Source organism: Boleophthalmus pectinirostris, unplaced genomic scaffold, assembly GCF_026225935.1.
Source record: "Boleophthalmus pectinirostris isolate CB_2022bp ecotype Guang Dong unplaced genomic scaffold, ASM2622593v1 HiC_scaffold_6, whole genome shotgun sequence".
In the NCBI taxonomy this organism is placed as follows: domain Eukaryota; kingdom Metazoa; phylum Chordata; class Actinopteri; order Gobiiformes; family Gobiidae; genus Boleophthalmus; species Boleophthalmus pectinirostris.
Window position 1 is genome coordinate 4,886,419 of NW_026571447.1, and position 21,628 is coordinate 4,908,046.

Sequence of the window (21,628 nt, forward strand, 5' to 3'; positions counted from 1 at the left end):
CCTTGCTCCCCTGCGCTAAGTCACTCCTCCTTCAGAGCTCCAAAAAAACTTAATATGCATGTATTCTTATTGTGAGCAGCATCGCCGTTCCACAGATCTGATCTCTAACTTGGTCTGGTGGTGTCCCCTGCTTGTCTCCATGGAGATGTATAAGCTGAAATACTGTACCTGGAGTTGTGTTTTGTTTCATTCACATATGTTTGAGTGAGGCTGTCTATCTACATCTCCAAAGCTCAAAATGCTCCGTTCCACGCTGTGATGTAATTTAGTATCAGTTAAACAAAGGTGAAAGGTAGCTGTTATTTATTTATTTATTCATTTATTTATTTATTTTGCACATATAACATAATAATTAAAACCCAAAAGGGCCTAATTTTAAAGCCTCCACCTTATGAATACATAAAAAACTTAACATAATCACTGTGCATTAAAAAAAATAATAATAAAATAATAATAATAATAATAATAACAATAATAATAATAATAATGCATGTAAACACCATGGATCAAATTCATTTGATTCAAATATGGATTAAAACACAATGAAACATCCACAATTGAAAGGATTATCAAACATCAACATGAAATATCAAACATTTCCTCAAACTCTTTTTTAATGATGCCTCTATGTGCATCACTAACCAGATGTGAAGTGAAGTGAAGAGTTTACAGCCTCTGTATCGTAGTAAAACTGAGCTCTTGATGTGACACATTTTGGAACATGAAAACTATGATTTGGCGAGTTTTGTATGAATCTCTGCATTGGTTTTAAAGTAAAATGTGAAATGTTTGGGGATTGTCGTTGGATTATAAAGAATTTTATACATAAAAATACTAATTTGATAAATATTAATCTCATAAATATTAAGAATGTTAAGTTTGATGAATAAATGAGCAGACGATGTTAGTGGCATGGAATGAGTTGCAATTCGAACAAAACATTTCACCTTTAAAGGGCCCATCTCATGCAAAATCAACTTTTCAGATGTTCAGTTGATGTGGACGTGGTGCTTGAGCTTCGTGCTCCTCAAAGTCCTCGTCCGATTCCGGGTGCAACACATGCGGCTGAACGCGCTGTATCTCCATGATGAATAAAAGTTTATTCCTACCACTATCAGGGTGCACGTCTGTCTCCCCCTCCCTCCCTGAGATGGCGGAGGAAGGGCGGCTCACTCATCGCCTAGGTCATGTTTGGAGGGCGGAGCCTGTGCTTTCTCAGGACGGGCGGGGGGAGGAGCAATAGTCGGCCTTTCATAGTTCCTGGTCTGTGACTGTCTCCAAGAAATCAGTAAGATTTCAGAACTATTGTGTAATGGATGTTCTATTGTTTGTTATTTTATATGAGATGGACCCTTTAATTTAATAGAGATCCACAATCCCATGGCTGAAATGATACAAATGCACTAGAGAAAGTCTGTGGAGTTTAAAAACACAGTACACAACTTCAGATGTTTGTGATGAGGATTGTGAGATTAGAAAATAGCGTAACATAGGCCCCTTAAAGCCATACTGTGGAATAGTCAAGACAAAACAATACTAGAATCTTCACGGAGATAAGCAGGTGGAAGACCCAGCAGCAGAAAGATCCCACACAGCACCTTTAAAGAAAATAAACCATTTCTAACTTTCCTGTGAATAATTGTCATAACCTGGACTTGGCTGGTACAACATGTGGACCTGTGCCATGCTTCAGCGCTGTGGCCTCCATCGCCCAGAACTGTGTAATGTTTGGAACCCTGCCCGCAGTTAGCCTGGCATCCTCCGCAGACACACACACACACACACACACACACACACACACACACGGGGTCTTTTCAGGTGAGCTGTGGAGGAGGTGGTCCAGTACTGTATCTCAAGAGGTTCTGAGTATTTCTGGTGTTGAACCCGGCTCAGGATCTGCAGATGGGTCACCAGATGGAGCAGTGCTGTCGGCTGCTTCTGTCAGGTGACCCCGTCAGTGAAGGATGGGTCAAATGCAGAGAACTATGACTCTATATGACATCTTATTTAGGGATGTCCCGATCACATTTTTTTGCCCCCCGAGTCTGAGTCATTTGATTTTGAGTATTTGCCGATACCGAGTCCCGCTCCAATACTTCTATAAAACATATCAAAGAATAAGATCCAGGATGTGTTGGGGGGATCAGATTGTGTTGATTTCATGTGTAGTATTTGGGCTGAACTTAGGGTGAATCAAATGTCCAAAACTTAAATTTTATTAACTTTCCTAACCATGTACCAACATTGTTGAAAATCTAGACTTCATAGTCTGGTCTTGGAATGTGTAACTTAGTAAACTTAATGAACTGAACAAAACAGGAACCAGACCAGAATCAGATCAGACCTGAGACTCGACTCTGCACAATCTACACTTTGTATATTTGATATTATATGTTTGCATGTGCATTACATTTGAAATATTTAAACTCATCTGTGAAATCCAAATAATATAAAATCTTACCAAATAAAAGCCTCAAATAGAAGCCCTACAGCCCCCACTCCCCCACCACATCAACAAACCCACCGCAACATCAGTCCCACTGCTCAGTAGACACTCCACGCCACTGTTCCCACCCTCTCCACCAAGACCGCCAGCTCTGCTGTGCAACATGCAAACAAACAGCACAGTGCAATGACACCATCAGCCGCGCAGATGTGAACAGGGGCCACAGAACCTCAGGTAACAGCACCCGAGCACGACACGGCCCAAAAGCCCCAGCGCAAGTGTGCCTCTAGTACAGCAGGCGCTGGGACAGACAGTCGCACTGATTGGACGTTCCTCAGAAAAATCTCGCGGCTCAAAAAAAACCCAAAAAACAAAACTGTTGTGTCCTGTGTGCACTGTGTGTGTGAACAAAACGTTCGAGTCCGGATTGAGTCCGGATTGAGTCCGCTTTCACCTGATCGACTCCGATTTCCGATCATGTGATCAGATTGGGACAACCCTAATCTTCTTTGCTCATATGTGTTTTTATTGTTGATAAATTACCTATGTACAAAGGTCATGCAACATTTGAAGTGTAAGTAAGTAGAGAGCAGTGTGTGGAGATAGAAGAGGACACATGACTTTATATGACCTTATCCAGAGAGCTTTTGGGCTGCAGAGAAAAGTTTTTAATTCTTAATAAACCAAGGCAACAGGATTTTTTTCAATGCCATAATTTATGGACTATAAGCCTCTACTTTTTTCTCTCAGTTCTCACAGTTTGCATCTTATACAGTGATGCGGCTAATATATGGATGGATTCTTTGTTTGGCACATTGTCCATTCATACATACTGTCTATGGTTTGGCAGCACAGAGGATATGTGAAAAACACCACTGTTTGTGTAGTTAACAAATGGATCTATGGTTAACATGTTAACCATGTTATGGTTAACAAGTTGCAGCACTAAACAGTGATATTGTCAGCGTACTCCAACAGTTTACATATTAGTGAAATTAACATCAAGAGTTGCAGTTCCAGTTAAGTCATCTCTTTCTGATCAGATTGTGTTTAAATTAAAGCATTAAAGTCAAACAGAGCTTCTGACAGAGCAGTGCCTACAGTTAGCATCCCACCCCCAGTGAAAGTTGATGCCATCAGCTGTAAAGTGTCAGTATTTGATGTATTTGTGTTTGATTGGCAGGTGGAGCTCTGTGCCCCAACAGCAGCGCCCTACAGGAGGTGAGGAACTGTAATGAACACGCCTGCACCGTGTACCACTGGCAGACCGGAGCGTGGGGGGCCTGTACCGAAGACCCCACCTCCTCTTCCTCCTCCACCAACACCAGCAGCACCCAAGGGTCCGGCACCGGCACCCAAGGGCCCTGTGCCATGGGGGTCCAGACCAGGAAGGTCATCTGCGTCCGGGTCAACGTGGGACAGGTGCCACCCAAAAAGTAAGAGATGTTTCAGTTGTGAATTCTACTTTTCGTTGTACTTTTGTGGACTGGCCATGTGAGATTTATGATACGTTATAATTACTTCATCAAAAACATACTTGGAGTTGTGTTTTATTTCATTCACACATGTTTGAGTAAGCTCATGGTCACAGATGAGGGTAGGAACACTGTAGATTGACCAGTAAAGGTCACAGATACAAGCGACCAAAATGAGTTTCCTCTGCAGGGTGACTAGGTGCTCCCTTAGAGATAGGCTGAGGAGCTTGGCCGTATGGGAGGACTTCAGAGTAGAGATGCTGCTCCTCCACGTCGAGAGGAGCCAGCTGAGGTGGCTCGGGCATCTGGAGGTGTTCTGGGCATGTCCCACAGTAAGGAGGCGCCAAAGAACACCCATGACACGCTAGAGGGACTATGTCTCTGGGTTGGCCTGGGAACACCTTGAGTTCCTCATGGAGTAGCTGGAGGAAGTGTTTGGGTGAAGGAAATCTGGGAGTCCCTGCTTAGACTGCTGCCCCCCTGACCCGGCCCCGGATAAGCAGAAGAAAATGGATAGATGTTTGAGTAACTCTTTATTATTTGTTGGTCTACATCTCCAAAGTTCAAAATGTTCTGTTCTACCTTCTGATGTCAGGTAGTGGTAGCCAGGCTGGCACCACCTAGTACCTCCACTCAATTTAATTTCTCTTCAGTGACTAGGTCAGGAATCGGAATACACTAGACGGTTTGCAAGAAGTTGTAGACCACGCACCGGCCAATCAGCTGTGAGCTGTGAAGCCATGACGTCAAACTCAAGCGCCTGTGTGGGTCCCTTTTTTGGCGCAGCACAACAGTAAACAAAGGGTCAAGATGGATGTAGACGAAGACAGACATTCTGTGTTGGCAATGATTCCCAAGATCAAGGATTTAAAGCCGGAACAAAGAGAATATTTGGTGAATTTTGTCAAAGTAAAGATGTTATTGCCCTTCTTCCTACGGGATTTGGCGCATTACGTGTGTCACAACCAAACAGCAGCGATTAGTTAAAGAAAAAAAGCCTACCATCGAGCGAACAAATCCTAATGCTGTGAGGTCAGACAGTTTCCACGAAATGAAACCAGCTGATGAATCAGGCTAAGGTAGTGGTAGTTAAATCAACACTTACCTTTAACCTTTAGTTCAGTGGAGATTGGCAATTCCAGGGCTAAAATTGTCTAAACGATTCTAGTGACGGTGTGTGGAGTTTAAAAACACAATGAAGAACTTCCTGTATTACCTCTTGACATCACAAGATGGAAAAGCGTGTTTTCAGTTTGAGAGAATGCCAAGTCTGTTTGTGATGAGGAAACAATATAGAACATAGCTCAGAAAATGGCGTAAAATTGTCCCTTTAATAATAGAAACCAAATACAGGCATTTTATTTTCACATATGTGTTTTCAGTGTTGAAAAATGACGTGATTAATTACCAATGTACAAAGGTTATGTAACATTTGAACTGCAAGTAAGGACAGAGCGGGGGGCGGAGATATGGGGTAGGTGAAAACAGACATTTTCTAAGCACTCACGCCACAAAAGTAGGTCAATACAGGATTACTCAAACATGCATGAAGGATTTTATTCATAACAGTGTTAGTTCTGCTGTAGTGAAGCATGTGTTAAATGATCTTATTTCCTTTGGGGACAGTAAAGTGCTCCTTACGCGGAAAAGACTGTGCCTGAAACTATTGGACTACATTACACTGGGATTAAAAATGCATATGACTGTGTGCATTACTGTTACAAACCACAGCTATGGAGCCAAAAGAGCCTCACAATGTTTAACACTGAGAAAACCAAAATGTCAAATGGGGAAATCAAGTTTTAATGTTGAACTGTGGAAAAACATATATTTGTATTTAAAAGTTAAAAGCTAAACTATTAAGATGATTAAGAGACTTTTTGCATGCTGGGAAATATTTTGGTCAGAGACAAGAAACAGGATAACGGTCAAACACAGTGCGTAACCTCACGTATTTATCCCTGATAATGGTAAATTCCTGCTGCATTATGGGATGCACAAATAGAAGCACAGAAGAAGGAAAATGTCTTTTTCGTATTCTGAGAGAAAAGAACCGCTAATGGTGAATTAAACGGCTTTCAAATATTCACAGAGCAAACGTAGAAGATCCTAACAAACCGTGGACTCCAACAAGTTCAACAACACATCGAGACTCTTGGAGGTTTTCATCTTTTCTGCTGTGAATGGCCCAGGAGTTTCCACCAAGTCATTGTGGATATCACCCAAGTGAATATTTGTCCAGGTAGTTGACGATTCCGACGAGAAATTTGGTTTGGTCCACCTTTTGTCGGGGTTGAAAAGGGTGATTTGGCTCCATCGATGCTTATGACCAATTTCTGGTCAAATGGTCTTGGGTCCTCTGCCGTTAGAGTGGATAAATAACCGGGATCAGTACTCTTTACGTGCTTTTTCGCTCCATCCATCATGTTGAATTAGTGTTTATTGCCGCCAACCAAAATAATTCCCAGCATGCAACACGCCCTTTTGTCAACAATGAAACTCGTCTATACTCTGTGTTACAATGCTTTCCTAGGGATGAAAGGAAGTAACAGAGACAACAGAACAAAATGGGTAAATAATTGGCAATAAACTCAACAGTATGCTAAATCAAACTCCAGTTACAAATACCAATTACAACAAGTGTAGGCTGAAAGCGACCTCTAGTGTCTGGAGTGTTACAGTTACATACACAACAAATCAAAAAAGACACAATCCTACACAATCCTAAGGCGAGCGGGAGTCCAATACACCAACCACCAGACGGGGCACCAAAACCTACTAAGCGAGGCGAGGAAAAAGGGTCCAAAAAAATCAAGAGTTTGGATCACTGCTCACTAGGGGTGTACGTGTATTCATGTTGAACCGTTTCGCTACGGGACGTTTGCTTCGGCGCAGGGCTGTGCGCGAGTGAGTTCACGCAATTTGTGTGTGTTTACATTTCGCCACTACATGTGCAGCTACACAGAGGCTTGGCTCTTCAATATTCGTGAGGGAACTCATCCGTGATTGGGGTGGCAGTGTTTCCCCCAGCGCTTTATAGTTAGGGTGGCCACCTTGACAACAGTTGCCCCCCACCCCACCCCCCGCCTCAGCTGCATCCTTCTGAACCATGTGAATCCTCGCAAAACAACAGCCGTCACTCACTTTCTCCTTTCACCGGCAAGGAATCTCTGCTTCCCTCCCCCAGTACCCACAACCTCTGTCTCTTGTGAAAGTGTATTTTCAACTGCTGGAGTTAGTTTTTCTGGACAAAAATCTGAAGATTGAGTAAAAATTCATGCTGGAACTGTTAGTGCTGCACTTTACTTTTTGAAAAGTAGGAAGGAATTTATTTATTTTTTTATTATATTTCATACATTTGTTGCTTATTTAGAATATTATATTTAACTTATTAGTATTACCAAGCAGCACTTGGCATTTATTTTATTTTCCCGTTTGTATAATTGTTGTTTTAATAAACAAACAAATAAACAACAAGCAAATGGTTTGTTTCCGTACTGTACCGAAAATGAACCGAACAATGACCTGAAATCAAGGTATGTACCGAACCGTGATTTTTGTACCGTTGCACCCTCACCGCTTGCTGATTTGCATTCATGGAATAGAAGGCACAAAATAAGTGGACACCAGGTAGAGCGCAAGGTGAGGAGGGCCCAGGCCAAGCGCCGTATCAATATACAAACAGCAAGACTCTGACTTTGACTTTGTTGGTCTTTTAAATGACATTTTGAGTGACATCATACTTTAAACACATCTAAAACGTATCATTACGTCATTTTCTGGACTCTCAATAGACGTGAGAGCAGCGGCGCCCGTGACCCACCCAGGAGAAGACCCACATGAGTTTCCCTGTTGGGGTTTTGTTCATACACTGAGGAGTCCCGTGTACCTGCTGGACATTTGATTTTTCATTTTCAAACAGAAAATCAAAAATTGAAAAGCAAGTCATTATTTAATTTCACAAACTGAATAAAAATTAATCAGATTTCATGTTCCTTGTGGAGCAGCCTCGAATACCCTGCAAAACTCATCACTTCCAAGGCCAGAGCTCCACAGCAGCCCTGGGAGCAGCAGAGGGAAAACTGCAGCTAGATGAAGGTCTGAAGGTGAACGGTAAACAAATCTGAAGGTGAAATAGAGATTTGAACTAAACCTGAAAATAATCTTAGTACCGTAAATCTGAACTTACATTAAATACAAATATTTCAACATTAGAAACTGATTTCCTGGTTTGACATTTCAGTTTTTCAGTGTCAAAGATGATGAGGCTCTTTTGGCTCCACACAGCAGACGGAGGGAGAGAGAAATACACCGACTGTGACGAGGTTCTGCACAAACCTCTGTGTCGTCTGCAGGACTCACATCATCCCCCCCGTCTCTGAGGAGTCTCCCAAAAGTTTATTTTTACACTTGAGCGCTTCAGAAAAGTATAAAGTTTTGATTTTTTTTTTTTCCTATACCAACCGGAGAAAGCCTCCTTAAAAAGAAACAGAATATGGAAGTGATGGAGCAGCGGAGGGACAGACAGCTAAAGTGAATTATGCATTGGGCTGACAAAACTAAGTATGTATTACAGATATTTCAACCGGGAAAGAGATATACGAGGCCTGTCTGGGCCCATGATACACACTGCTTCTATACTTTATGATGTATATGTGAATAAGACTCAGTTATTCGAGTACTTTTACTAGAGTAACATTTTAATACAATTGTGAATCTCATAGTACTTTTCAAACCACATATTTTTAATCTTACTTTGTTTCATTCACACATTTTTAAGTTATCTTGCATGATTAGTCTGTCTACATCTCCAAAGCTCAAAATGCTCTGTTCCACCTTGTGATGTCATGAAGTGGTAGTTTTAAAATTAATAGCAACTTTTTTTTTTTTTTTTACTTAATTTAGAGTTACTTTATTTGAACATTTAAAAAAAAAAAAAAAAGTATGAAAGCGTAGACCAGGGGTGTCAATCTCATTTTGGTCCGGGGGCCGTATCCAACCGTCTTTGATCCCAAAGGGGCCGGATCAGAATAATATTATGAACAACCTGAAACTTAAAAAAAAAAATGCAATTTCAACACAATATTTTAACATTAACTTGTATGTAAATAAGAATAAGTCAGTTTTTCTTGTAAAATCCTGCACTCGGCTCCACTTTTCTCATGTTGGACATTTTTCTGATGAGGGTGTCACGGTCGACAGTCAAAACGATCGTCCTTTAAGAGCGTTTGAAAAGAGACAAGTCTTCATTTGTGCTGCTCTGGTGGGAGGGGCCACGTACAGAGACGCTGGAGACGCTGCTGTGATAAACACCACAGAAAATTAACAATATTTTAATAGAAAATATAATTAAAATATTTTAGTAGAAAATCAGCCAAGGGCCAGATTAAAGGTATTGGAGGGCTGGATCTGGCCCCCGGGCCGTATGTTTGACACCTGTGGCGTAGACTAACAGACCGTATTTTTCAGACTATAAGGCGCACTGGATTATAAGGCGCAATATCAATAATGTTGAATTCTCTCTTCTATTTTCGTACATAAAGTGCACTGGATGATAAGGCACAATAAGCGAAACAAACGGACGACACTTGAGACTGATCCTTTAGCCCAGGCGTCCACGATCCATCAGCAGATCATGGCGTAAATCACCCGGTGTTGCCTCTCTGTCTTGGTGAATGTGGATTATGAATATGAATGTGGGTGGATCATTTAAGTTTTTAGTTTTTTTTTTTCCTACGAGGACGACTCAAATATACATTGAGTAATAATGTGTTTAATGCAGCTTTACACACATTTGCTTACATTTTATAGAAACAAAACGTAAAACCACATGACTCATTTGCATAAACTATAAGCACTGAAAAAACAACAGCTTGCTTCTTGTGCACTGATGCGGTTCAGCTTCTGTCAGACTTACTCTTACGAGGTTCCTGACTACAGTAGGTGTAGTGCTCCAATAATCCATCAAGCTGTGCAGTTTTGTAGCTTACCAAAGTCGTACTAAAACGTTTTGAAAGATTTTTGAGCGCCATGTACTACATAAAATCAGTTTAAGGTCAGTAAACACAACCAGAATTAATATATAAGGCGCACCGAATTATAAGGCGCGCAGTCGATTTTTGAGAAAATTAAAGGATTTTAAGTGATTAAAATAAGTGAGTAAAATATTGTATAGTCTCCATACTTTCAGAACATGTACATTTAATGAAGAAAAAAGAAAAATAACAAAATTGTTAAAGGAAAGCAGTAAGAAGAAGCATGACTTATTGTAATCATATCTCTACAGTTTACAATCTTTCATCTAAGTGATATTCTAGTGTCTCTTTGCAAACATTAGAGAAAGTAAATAAAAAAAAAAAAAAAGCAAAACACATAGCGGTTACAAATACACACAGGTTTTTAGTAGTGACTGAAAATTCTGGGACTGAAAGTATCCAGAGTGGCCAGTGAAGGTGTGTGGATTTTAAAAACACAGTGGGGCACTTCCTGTATTGCCACATGACATCACAAGGTGGAACAGAGTGTTTTCAATTTGAGAGAAGAACTAAGAAGCCTAAATGTGCAGGGTTTGTGTGTTAAAGGTTGTATGGAGGATTTTTTTTGTTTCAAATTGTCAGTGATAGATTATAGAGATGCAGTAGCCTTGTAATTATGATGCCCAAAAAAAAGAGAATAAAAATTCATCAACTCTGGACGTGGTGGGGCCAACTAAACATTTGCCAATAGATAATGACACTGCCTCGTTATCTGTTAGTTAACAGGCTGTCAATCAAACTCCCTACGTTTCTAGCGTAACTGACTTGCCTGCGCCGCCGGTACGTGGTTTACGTACGCCTGTCACGCAGTCCACAGACGCAAGACGCACAGACGCTGTTTACTCCACCAACGCAACAGTTCTTAGCGGCTTTTTTTGACCTATATCTTCCTCGCAGTTAGCACAAAGTTTGTTGCAATGGCAGACAAGAATCCAGGAGCAGTTAGCCGCAAAAGAAAGTCCGTTTTTGAGGTCGCTGAAAGAAGAAGACAAGGGAAAAAGCAGCGAAGCCAAACTAAGGTGATTCTTGTAGATTCATTCCAGCGATGGCGCGACTGAAGCAGACGCAGGGTCTAAAGACTGACGCATTGGTCGCCAAATTACTCCTGGACAGGTCACTTCTGCTTATTATGAAAACGTTTATTTCCAAGAGCTACACAAACGTTTTTCAGGACACGAAAGCGATATCCTATGTCTGAAAACGTGATTTTCAAGGCAAAGAAAGAGTCCGCTTGCTGCTGCATGTTGTAGCTAGTTCATTCGCACTAAATCTCCGTGCACCCTTCTCTGCTCCCCTTTCCTGCTCCTCTCCACGCATGCGCAACATTTGAAAAAGGACAAACAGTCGCTGGATTTCTCCTTCCTTGGAAAATCCTCTATACAACCTTTAAGGCACCACACACTACAGGATTTTTCGTCAGTCTCAAACAATTTTTAAACATGCAATAAAAAAGCGCACACCACAGACACGAGGAGAATCTTACAAGACTTAAAATCTTATTTGCAAAGACTGCAGTGAGATATGTCTGCGTAAAACAAGCTGTAAAGTTGTGAGCACAGTCTCGTCAGCTGCTTCTTGTCTACAGTAAAAACGACTCGCTTAGAGACTCTTAAGTGTTCAAAAGATCAGAACTCTGCACTTCTAGTTTAGATACAAGACAAAACTGTGTTATTATTATTTGTGAAATGTGGCGCAAAACTTCAGATAGATGATTTTTAAAGCATAAAAGACTGGAGATAAAGTCCAAAAGATAAAGTAGAGTCAGTGTCATGAATCTGCAGCTTCACCTCAATCCGTGCGCTGTGTGGATGTAAACAGACACACGTGAGGAACTACTCCCACCTTTTTACTTTCAAAGAACGCCTCAAACTTAATGAATAGTGGTTTTGTGGGCTGGATGTCATTATTTGCAGAGGACAATTTCTATGGATAATGTGGATGAGACGCTGCACTTTAAATTTACCACTTTACGAGACATGAGGAATAAAGTCTTCTCGTTATGGTCATATTATCCCGAGTTTGTATGTTGCGTCTCTGTGTCCGTGACTCCATCTCCCCCTGACGCTCCTTTTTATTGGCTGTTACCATAGCATTGCTGATGTTCGGTGGTAAGACAAAAAGTCGGGTCATGTCTCCCCGAACTCAGGAAAAGAAATGACAGACAAAAATCAGGCAAATTCTCTTGTAGTGTGTGGTGGCCTTTAAACATGTGTGTATACTTTGACATAGAGAGATTGCTTTCCCTGGAATGTCCTTCAGTATGGTATTAAACTTGCTTATTATTTAATTATAGATGTTGTTGTTTTTTTTTTGTTGTTTTTTACAATAAAACAATACCTTGAAAATATATATTCTACTGTCCACTAATCTGACCTGTAAAGTCGCCAAGTCCTTTTCTCTATGGAGATAAATAAGTTTAATATCATACTGTGAAAAATTCTGGCAAAGCAACAACATCTCCTCCCACAAAGTTACACAGTGTACCTTTAAATAATAATTTAAATAGTTGTACAGTAACACTTTTGACTTTAGATGAGTCAGTAGTTCATGAAAGTTGAGTGTGAAGTTGAGCTGAGTCCTGTGGTCATGTACAGTGTGCTAGTAGTACAGATAGGCATGTTAAAATGCAGTAGCAGCAGTATAAGCAGTACTGTGTGTGACTGGAGGTGGGTGTGTGCTGTGTGATAGTGAGCAGTGTCTTTGCCCTGGGTCTGATGACGAGATACTACAGTGGAAAATACACTAGTGGAAACAGGGTCGAGATTATTTTACTGTTAAACATTTTCTTTAAATACTAGATTTTCTATTTTCTGATCTGTGCTATAATGTTGTTTCCTCGTCACAAACAGACATGGACTTGTGTTTTGTTTCATTTACACATGTTTAACACACAAACCCTGCAGGTTTAGCCAGAGTTCTTCTACTCCACCTTATGAGTTATGTGGTGATACAGGAAGAGCTCCACTGTGTTTTTAAATGCCATACACCTTCACTAGATTCATGTTGATGATTTCGGCCCTGGGATTGCCAATCTTTACCACTTCACGTCATCTACAAGTAAAGCTGGGTACCATTAAGAAGTTACTGATACAATACACTTTCCATTTGATATATTTCAAATACAGTTCAATAAAAAATAAAGGCTAAATCATGGCTGTGATAGTAAAAAATCTTTGTTAAACAACATATTGTGCAAAGTTCATATGAAATATGCCCATTTTAGTAATCAAAATAATAAATATGTCAAAAGTCAAATGTGTCTCATAAACGAGTTTCTAAACAAGCAACAAAACTGTAGCGCTGTAACAATATAGTTTTGTAAAATATACCAAAAAATACTCTGTGATATATCAGTATAGCAGCCCACAATATCGATACTGCAGTCTGCAGTCTTTCACCAGAAATATTCAAAAGAATGAATGTCATAGTTAACTTGCGTTAATCACAAATGAATTACACATTTTTGTCCCTTGAATAATCATTTTAATACTCTTATTAATATAGAAAAGTGCATAGGATTTGTGCAAATGTTTTTTTTTATGTTTTTTTTTTATTGCAACTTGGAATTGTGACCGCGTGTTTGTCTCCCCAACGTTTCCTGTACTAAGGGCAATGACATCATCACACAGTGCTGTTTGTTTATATGTTACGCAGCAGAGCTCATGCTTTAGCGGAGAAAACAAGTCCAGCGGCACAAATATCTATTAAATAGTGAGACTGATACGAGTCCTGCTGCAGTACTCTCCTCTGTGAGTGAGTTTATGGAGATAACAACAGCTCGGAACAGTGACGACAGGAGGAAGAGAGCCTGCAAAACCTGTCTCTGTCACAGTCCTTATCAAAGGTGAACGTGGATTAGTTGTTCATGTTTTCTTCGTATGAATAACATCAGTGCACCTGGCAGAGCTTCTCAGTCTCATACAAATTGTTTTACTTCCTGTTTACAGCCAGATCCTGTAGTTGTTCTAACATTACAACATTGGCCACAGCTTATAACAAAACTAGTTTGTGATTAAAAAAATTAATAAAATGAACGCCTTTGGTCAGTATTGTGCACATCTGTCTGTATCCTCTGCTCTGACTCTTTACACGTGTGACTAAAACCTCGCCCGCATTAAACAGAGCTGTCTGGCAGGAGCAGGTCTGACAGGAGCAGCCCTGACGTGGCGTTCGCTGTCGCCCGGGGCCTCCTCCTCACTGTCCTGCCTGGATAAGTGAATAATGGGCTGGTCCCTGAACGCACCATTAGCCCAGTTTGTCATTGATGATAATTACAGTCATTAAGTGTGGGCTGGATGGGACTTATGAGCTAAATATAAGACTTCAACTCTTATGGGGCGAACGTCACGGTGTAAAATCAAAACAATACAGAATTAGAAAACATGTTAGAAGAGCAGTGTAAATGAGGCTGTGATTAGTCGCTGCTGCTTTCAGACACAGAAAAACAAATATAACTTTTCCTAATGACGACTCTGCTCATATATTCTTATAAGCAGAGATTAAAATAAGTCTGCTGCGTGTTGTCTGCGTCTGTTACGAAGCGTCTGAGAATCTGGAAGTGCACCGTTAACATGCTAGTTGTCGTTAGCCAGGGCAGAACACGGGAAGTTGTGGAAAGCACGTGAGGGAAAACTCTGGATAGGGCTGGGCGATGTAGGTCAAAAAATATATCTCGATATATTTTGCTATATCTCGATATACGATATATATCTCGATATCTGTACAGGAAAAAATTACCTCCTAAAACTGAAAACTGCAAAAACAAATCTGCCAAATTCCACAAGGTCTTTTTTTTATTGAAGTGTAAGAGGTCGGCAGTTCCAGTGTTGGGGAGTAACAGATTACATGTACCGGAGTTACGTAATCAGAGTACTAATTATGAGTAAATGTATTCAGTTACAGTTACTGTTTCAGTGAGTGGTAATTGGATTACAGTGACTTGGTTGAAATAAATGGATTACACAATGGTATTTTCCTGTTATCACATTTTGGGCTATTCCTTTTTTTTTTTTTTTTTTTTTTTTTTGGTAATTCCACTCATTAGAAACACTAAACCAGGACTAAAACCAGGTCAAAACCAGGACTAAAACCAGGTCAAAACCAGGACTAAAACCAGGTCGAAACCAGGTCGAAACCAGGACTAAACCAGGACTAAACCATGACTAAACCAGGTCTAAACCAGGACTAAGCCAGGTCGAAACCAGCACTAAACCAGGATTAAACCAGGTCTAAACCAGCACTGAACCAGGACTAAACCAGGTCTAAACCACGACTAAACCAGGTCTAAACCAGGACTAAACCAGGTCGAAACCAGGACTAAACCAGGTCGAAACCAGGACTAAACCAGGTCGAAACCAGGACTAAACCAGGTTGAAACCAGGACTAAAACCAGGTCGAAACCAGGTCTAAACCAGGTCTAAACCAGCTCTAAACCAGCTCTAAACCAGGACTAAACCACGACTAAACCACAACTAAACCAGGTCTAAACTAGGACTAAAACCAGGTCTAAACCAGCTCTAAACCAGGACTAAACCAGGTCTAAACCAGGTCTAAACCAGGACTAAACCAGGACTAAAACCAGCTCTAAACCAGGTCTAAACCAGCACTAAACCAGGACTAAACCAGGACTAAAACCAGGTCGAAACCAGGACTAAACCAGGTCTAAACCAGCTCTAAACCAGGACTAAACCAGCTCTAAACCAGGTCTAAACAAGGACTAAACCAGGTCTAAAACCAGGTATAAACTAGGTCTAAACTGGTGAAACTGAAGCTGATGGTTTTGTCTGTAAATGGTGGAAAAGTTTTGTGGCGCTAGAAGCTTTTCACTGGTACCAACTTTCGGCTTTCACGGCGATAGTGACGAGTGAAGGAGACACGAGCGAACAAAATCAGGGAGGTGGAGGCGACCACAGAGAAGCAAACAAGCGAAGCGGCGAAATCAAAATTGAATATAAGCATTATACCGACATATACGATATGTCAGAATCCACATCGAGTTTTAAAAATGTCGATATATTTAAATGCCCCTAAGTCTGGACAACCGCAATACGATTAAAATGAAGTGTAGTTTTGTTTTTTGTGTTTTTCAGACTGTAAAAATCAGGTACAGCTCCTTTACAAATTGTGCAAAAGAAAGAAAAAAATAAAGACAGAAAGCGATCCTCACTGCAGTTCTCAGAAGCTTGTAATTTAAATTTTAACGACGCCACAATGTGAAGGTTCGGGGCAGGTCCTTCTTCAGACGTGAAAGGTTAAAGCCACGTCTCATTTCTCTTTCTTCGCTTCCTTGTCCTTGATTCCTCTCCTCGATCTTAGATTTTTCAGCTGTCAGTAAAATGTGTCGCATTAAGCGGTGTCCCAAAGAAAACCACGAAATGAAGGAGTAAACATGAGGGAGGCTTCAGCAGGCAGAGATCAGAGAAAAGAATCAAACTTTATTAGTCTCAGCGAGGAGTTTAGATCCTCTCTCCTCCCCGTGTCTCCTCTGTGGGCGGAACTTCCTCACCGATTTCCTGCAGAATCGAGAAGAGGAGTCAAGGAGAAGGAAGCGAGGAAAGACAAATGAGACGTGACCTTAAGTTTCACACCTGTTTTATATATAGGCCCGGGTCTAGTCACCTGGCCCAGCATGTGACCAATCCCAACGTAAAAAAAAAAAAAAAAAAGTGATTACATATGTTGAATGAAGGGAGAAAAAAAAGGGAGAATAATTCAATCATTCATCATAACAAGATCACGAATAAACTTAAAGACAAAGAACAAAATAAAACTAGAAGAAGTGCAGTCTCAGTTGGAAGACGAGTTAGCAGCAGAAGAAGAAAGAAACTAACATCTAGAAATGGAAAAAGAGAGGAAAGCACATACACAGTGGAGCACTTCCTGTATATGACATCACATGGTAGAACAAAGTGTTTTCTGTTTGAGAGAAGAACTCAGTCTAAATGTGCAGGGTTTGTGTGTTAAACATGTAACAAATAACCAAATACATGTCAGAATATATAGAGAGTGATTTGCTTCCTCAGTACCTAGTGAAAGAGTATTTTCAACTGCAGGAGACATTGTAAAAAAAAACTGAAAACTTAAACTGAATTAATAAGGTTAAACTAAGTTTGTTAACTGCAGCTTACCAATACTTTTTTTTTTTTTTTTTGGTGGGGCTACTAATCACTAGGCAGTTTATTGTGCCTGGGTATGTTTATTTATTATTCAATATAATGGTTTATAATGCCTTTTATTTATTCCTCGGATTGTCTGGATTGCCTTCCTTTATAAACATGTTTAATTGTTACTTGAATTTTGCACTTTAATCTTAGGCTGCGTTCACACTGCAGCCTGAAGTGACCATAATCTGATTTTTTGGCTTCTATGTGACCTGTATCTGATCTTTTAATGACAGTCTGAATGACACAGATCTGATTTTTTTCAAATGTGACCCAGGACACTTGGATATGTGCTCCTGAAAACTGATACATATCTGATTTTTTGACATGTGACTTCAGTCTGAACGGCCAAAGTGCATTCATCCACCTACACGTTATCAACAAGACACAAACGTCACTATTCTGCACTGAAGTAGGTGAAAATTGTTAATGAACTCCATGTCACTGAAGTGAAGCACATCACCACTCACCACTCTTGGCTCCGTCTCCACATCCACACGTTCCTTTCAATGGACGTCGCTGCCGCTGTCCCACAAAACACCACGACCAAAAACCTCGTCCTTCTCCTTCTCAATCTCCTCCTTAAAACAAGTAAGTTGTTCATGTTCTGGCTCCGGTACGAGAGGAACTTTAAAATCTCCAGGTGCTCAATGCTCGCGTCCATGTTTGGACAACTTCTGTAAACACAGAGCACGCTCGCTGCGGTTGACGTCGTCGTGTCTCCAGTGCACATGCGGGACACTTTTGGGCTGTTTACTGTTCAAACTGGAGTCACATACAAGTCACATTTAATTGGAAATGTGAACGATCTCGCAAAAACATCGAATTTCACAAAAAAATTGGAATTGAGCATTAAGCCCTGCAGTCTGAAAGAAGCACTGTGGGAGGGGCTTGTGTAAAGGCGAGGGGCGGCGTGCTGACGTGAGGCAGATGGACAGGTAGGATGTTTAGGAAGTTGAACCTGCCCTGTGATGCACGCTGGTACACGAGGGCACACGCTGTTGCAGACGAGCCGTGCATAGGGAGCGTGTGTGTTTGTGATGTGCCGTAGAGTCTCCGCGGGTTTCAAATGAGCGCACAGGCTGCACTGAGACGCCCCACACGCTCCTGCACCCGCTACAAGTTTATTACCAACAGCAGCGGCCGTAATGAAATATGATCACACTTGTTGAGTGTCAGACCTCGAGTGAGAGACAAGACCGAGTCCAAACGCGAGTCCGAGACGAGACACGGCGATCTACCCACACGACCTTGGCGATCGACTGGTAGATCGCGATCGACATATTGAGCATCCCTGATTTAGAGGATGTTCAAGACGTCACTGATATGAATATGACAATAAAGTTGGTCAAAGCATTTTATAATGTCAGTCTTGTTATTATGTGTAATATCATAATATCGTGAGCCTCCCCACCATATCATGAGCTTGGATATCATGACACCCCTGTTAGACATTTTACTGTAAACACTACTCCCTCCTTTCACACAGGTTCTGCAGCTTTAACAGAACTGCAAGAACTGAAAAAATAAAGTCCTACACTTACATAAACATGGACACTGTGGACAGGAAAAACTATATCCGTGTTGCGTGAGGTCCTCTGGTTTAATGAACATCATATATTAACTTGACATTTTAAAATCTGCTCTTATCTCTGTTTTAAACCCCAAGCCACGTACAGGTCGGCTCTGTGCACTGGCGTCTACGGGTGAAATATGAAATGTGTGACTGTATTGCATTATGTAGAGACTAAATATGATTCATAGCACCCACTGTGGCGTAAATGAAGACAAATGCCCTCTTAAGGAGCTGACCTAGACTGGACCAGTGCACTAAACACAATGTAGTTAAGGCAATGGTGTCTGTAAAGAATGTGGAGGATACAGACCATGCAAAATGAGCTTTTAAACAAGTTATAACACTGTTTCCTCATCAAAAGCTTTTTTGTTGAGTCATATGTAAAACATGAATCATTGCCTGACTCATTTTGCAAATTACGTTTTTTTACTGCTGCGTGCTTAAAAGTGCACTGTGTAACTTAATCTGTGTATCATTCATTCATTCATTTTTATTTTATTTTTTTTTTTTTTATAAAACCAAAAATAAGAAAACGAAAAAAACACAACAATTTTCTTCATTATTTGTCTCCATAACCAAAAATAAAAAAAAAAAAAAAACGGATAAAATTATTTATTTATTTATTTATTTTATTTTATTTATTTATTATTATTATTATTATTTTTTTTTAAGTTTTTGATTTTGTGTTTAAATGAATTAATGGAAAAATGGAAAAAACAGAGAACGGAGAACAGTTTTCCCATTTGCGTGACTTAAAATGCGATGCTGGACTTTTGCACCGCGTACAGACTGAACCATGACTGAACCATGACTGAACAAGGACTAAACCAGGACGGGCCAGGAATAAAACAGGACTAAAACAGGACTAAATCAGAACTAAACTAGGACTGACTCAGGACTGAGTGTCAGGACGGGCCTGGAGGTGCCCTCGTAGACTGTTAAGTGATCAGGACTGAGACCGGGACCAGACCAGGACCTGACAAGAACCAGGGACTGGGATTTGAATCGAAAACTGAAAAAACAAATCTTTTTCTTTTTTTTTTTTTAATTTTGGTTTTGAAAAGAAAATTGTTGTTTTTTCCACTTTCTTATTTTTGCTTTCATTTTAACAAACAAATGAACCAATTAATACACGGATTTAACTTCTTAGTCTGTCACCTGCTGGTTCCTATGAGATGTCATTGCTCTGCCTGGAATATTCCACAGTATAACTAAGTAAGTATGTTTTTTTTTTTTTTTTTTGTTTTTTTTTCATATAGCTCTTTTTCACATTTTTGTCACAAAGACACTTTACAGAGCATCATTCATTCACTCCAGACGCGGTGGTGGTAAACTACTATTGTAGCCACAGCTGCCCTGGGGCAGACTGACTGAAGGCCACTTGAAGGTCCCTCAGTCCCTCTGACCACCACCAACACTCACACTCACACCACTTTCATACTAGGCAATGTAGGTGAAGTGCCTTGCCTAAAGACACAATGACATTTTTTGTGACTAGCGCCCCCTTGTGGCTCCTGAGGATCAGGCTTTGGCAAGCCGGTCTGGCCAAATTAGGCTCTTGTTTTGTCCTTGGGCAATACACTTCACTGCCTGGTATGAATGTGCTGCAGATTGGCAGCCACTCTTACGTCAGTCTGTCCCAGGGCAGTTATGGAAGTCACTTAAAGGTCCTATATTACACAAAATGGACTCCTGTGAGCTTTAAGCCAAGTTTATAATACTGTTACCTCCTCAAAAACACACCTGGAGTTGTGTTTTGTTTCATTTACATGTTTAACACACAAACGTTGCAGATTTAGATTGAGTTTTCTGTTCACAAGGTGGAGCAGAACATTTTGAGGTTTGGAGATGTAGACAGACTAATAATAATAAAGTGTTACTCAAACTTGTGTGAATGAAACAAAACACAAATTCAGGTCAGTTTTTGATGAAGCAACATGACTTAAAGCTCATAAGAGTTCAGTTTAAGCGACCTTTAAGTGACTGCCATAACTGCCCTGGGACAGACAGACACAAGAGTGGCTGCCTATTGCCAATCTGCTAGCAGTGAAGTGTATTGCTTATGGACACAACAAGAGGCTGATTTGGCTTGAAAGTATTGTGTCTGTATGTGAGGAGGAGCTGTCCGTGGTGCTGAAGGAGCAGGTGTTTATGCGGTGAGGCTCTGTGAACTGTCCATGGTGCTGAACTTACACCTCCTCTGGAACTACTCACTCTGCTCCGTCTGCGGAACAAACAACAAACTCCAACTTATTCTGAGAGAGAGAGGGAAGAGAGGAGGAAGAGAGGGAGAGAAGGTGGGTGAAAAACGGAGAGACAAAGAGAGGAAGAGGTGGGGGGAGAAAGAGGAAAATGAAAAAAAACAAGAAAAAAAGGGAGAGAAGTCCAAGATCGGAGAGAGGACACAGGGCAGAGAGAGGAGGAAAAAGGGGGAGCGAAAGAGAGAATGGGAGGGAGAGGGAGAGAGAGAGTGAGGGAAGCAGAGGAAGAGAAAGATGAAAGGGAGCAGAAAAGGGGGAGAGCAACAGAGTGAGAAAGAGAAAGGGAGAGGGAAAGAGAAGGAAGAGAGGGAGGGTGGGTGAAAGAGAGAGGGAGAGAGACAAAGAGAGGAGAGGGGAAGGAGAAAGGGGGGAATGAAAAAGAAAGAGAAAGGAAGAGAGGACCAAGGGCAGAGGGAGCGAGGGCAGGGAACAGAAAGGAGAGGGGCAGAGAGAGAAAGAGAGAGGGAGGGAGAGGATGAAAAAGGGAGGGATGGCGAGGTAGCGAGAGGGAAGGACTGAAAGGGAGGGAGAGGCAGGGAGAGAAAGAAAGAGGGAAGCATGGAGAGGGAGAGAGAGGGAGGGATTGAGAAGAGGGGCAGAGAGTGAGAAAAAGAGGGAGTGAGGGGTGAAAGAGGGAGAGAGAGGAAGAGAGAGGACGAGGGAGAAAGAGGGAGG

The 21,628-nt window shown here is 41.0% G+C and overlaps 1 protein-coding gene across 1 annotated transcript in view; it reads left to right on the top strand.

Annotated features, from left to right (window-relative positions):
- Window positions 1–21,628, top strand: part of LOC110156660 (thrombospondin type-1 domain-containing protein 7A-like) — a 594,009-nt gene that overhangs the window by 348,154 nt on the left and 224,227 nt on the right. Inside the window, exon 13 of the mRNA XM_055163373.1 lies at window positions 3,630–3,882. Coding sequence (XP_055019348.1) covers window positions 3,630–3,882 — 253 coding nt within the window. The remainder of the gene's footprint in view (window positions 1–3,629; window positions 3,883–21,628) is intronic.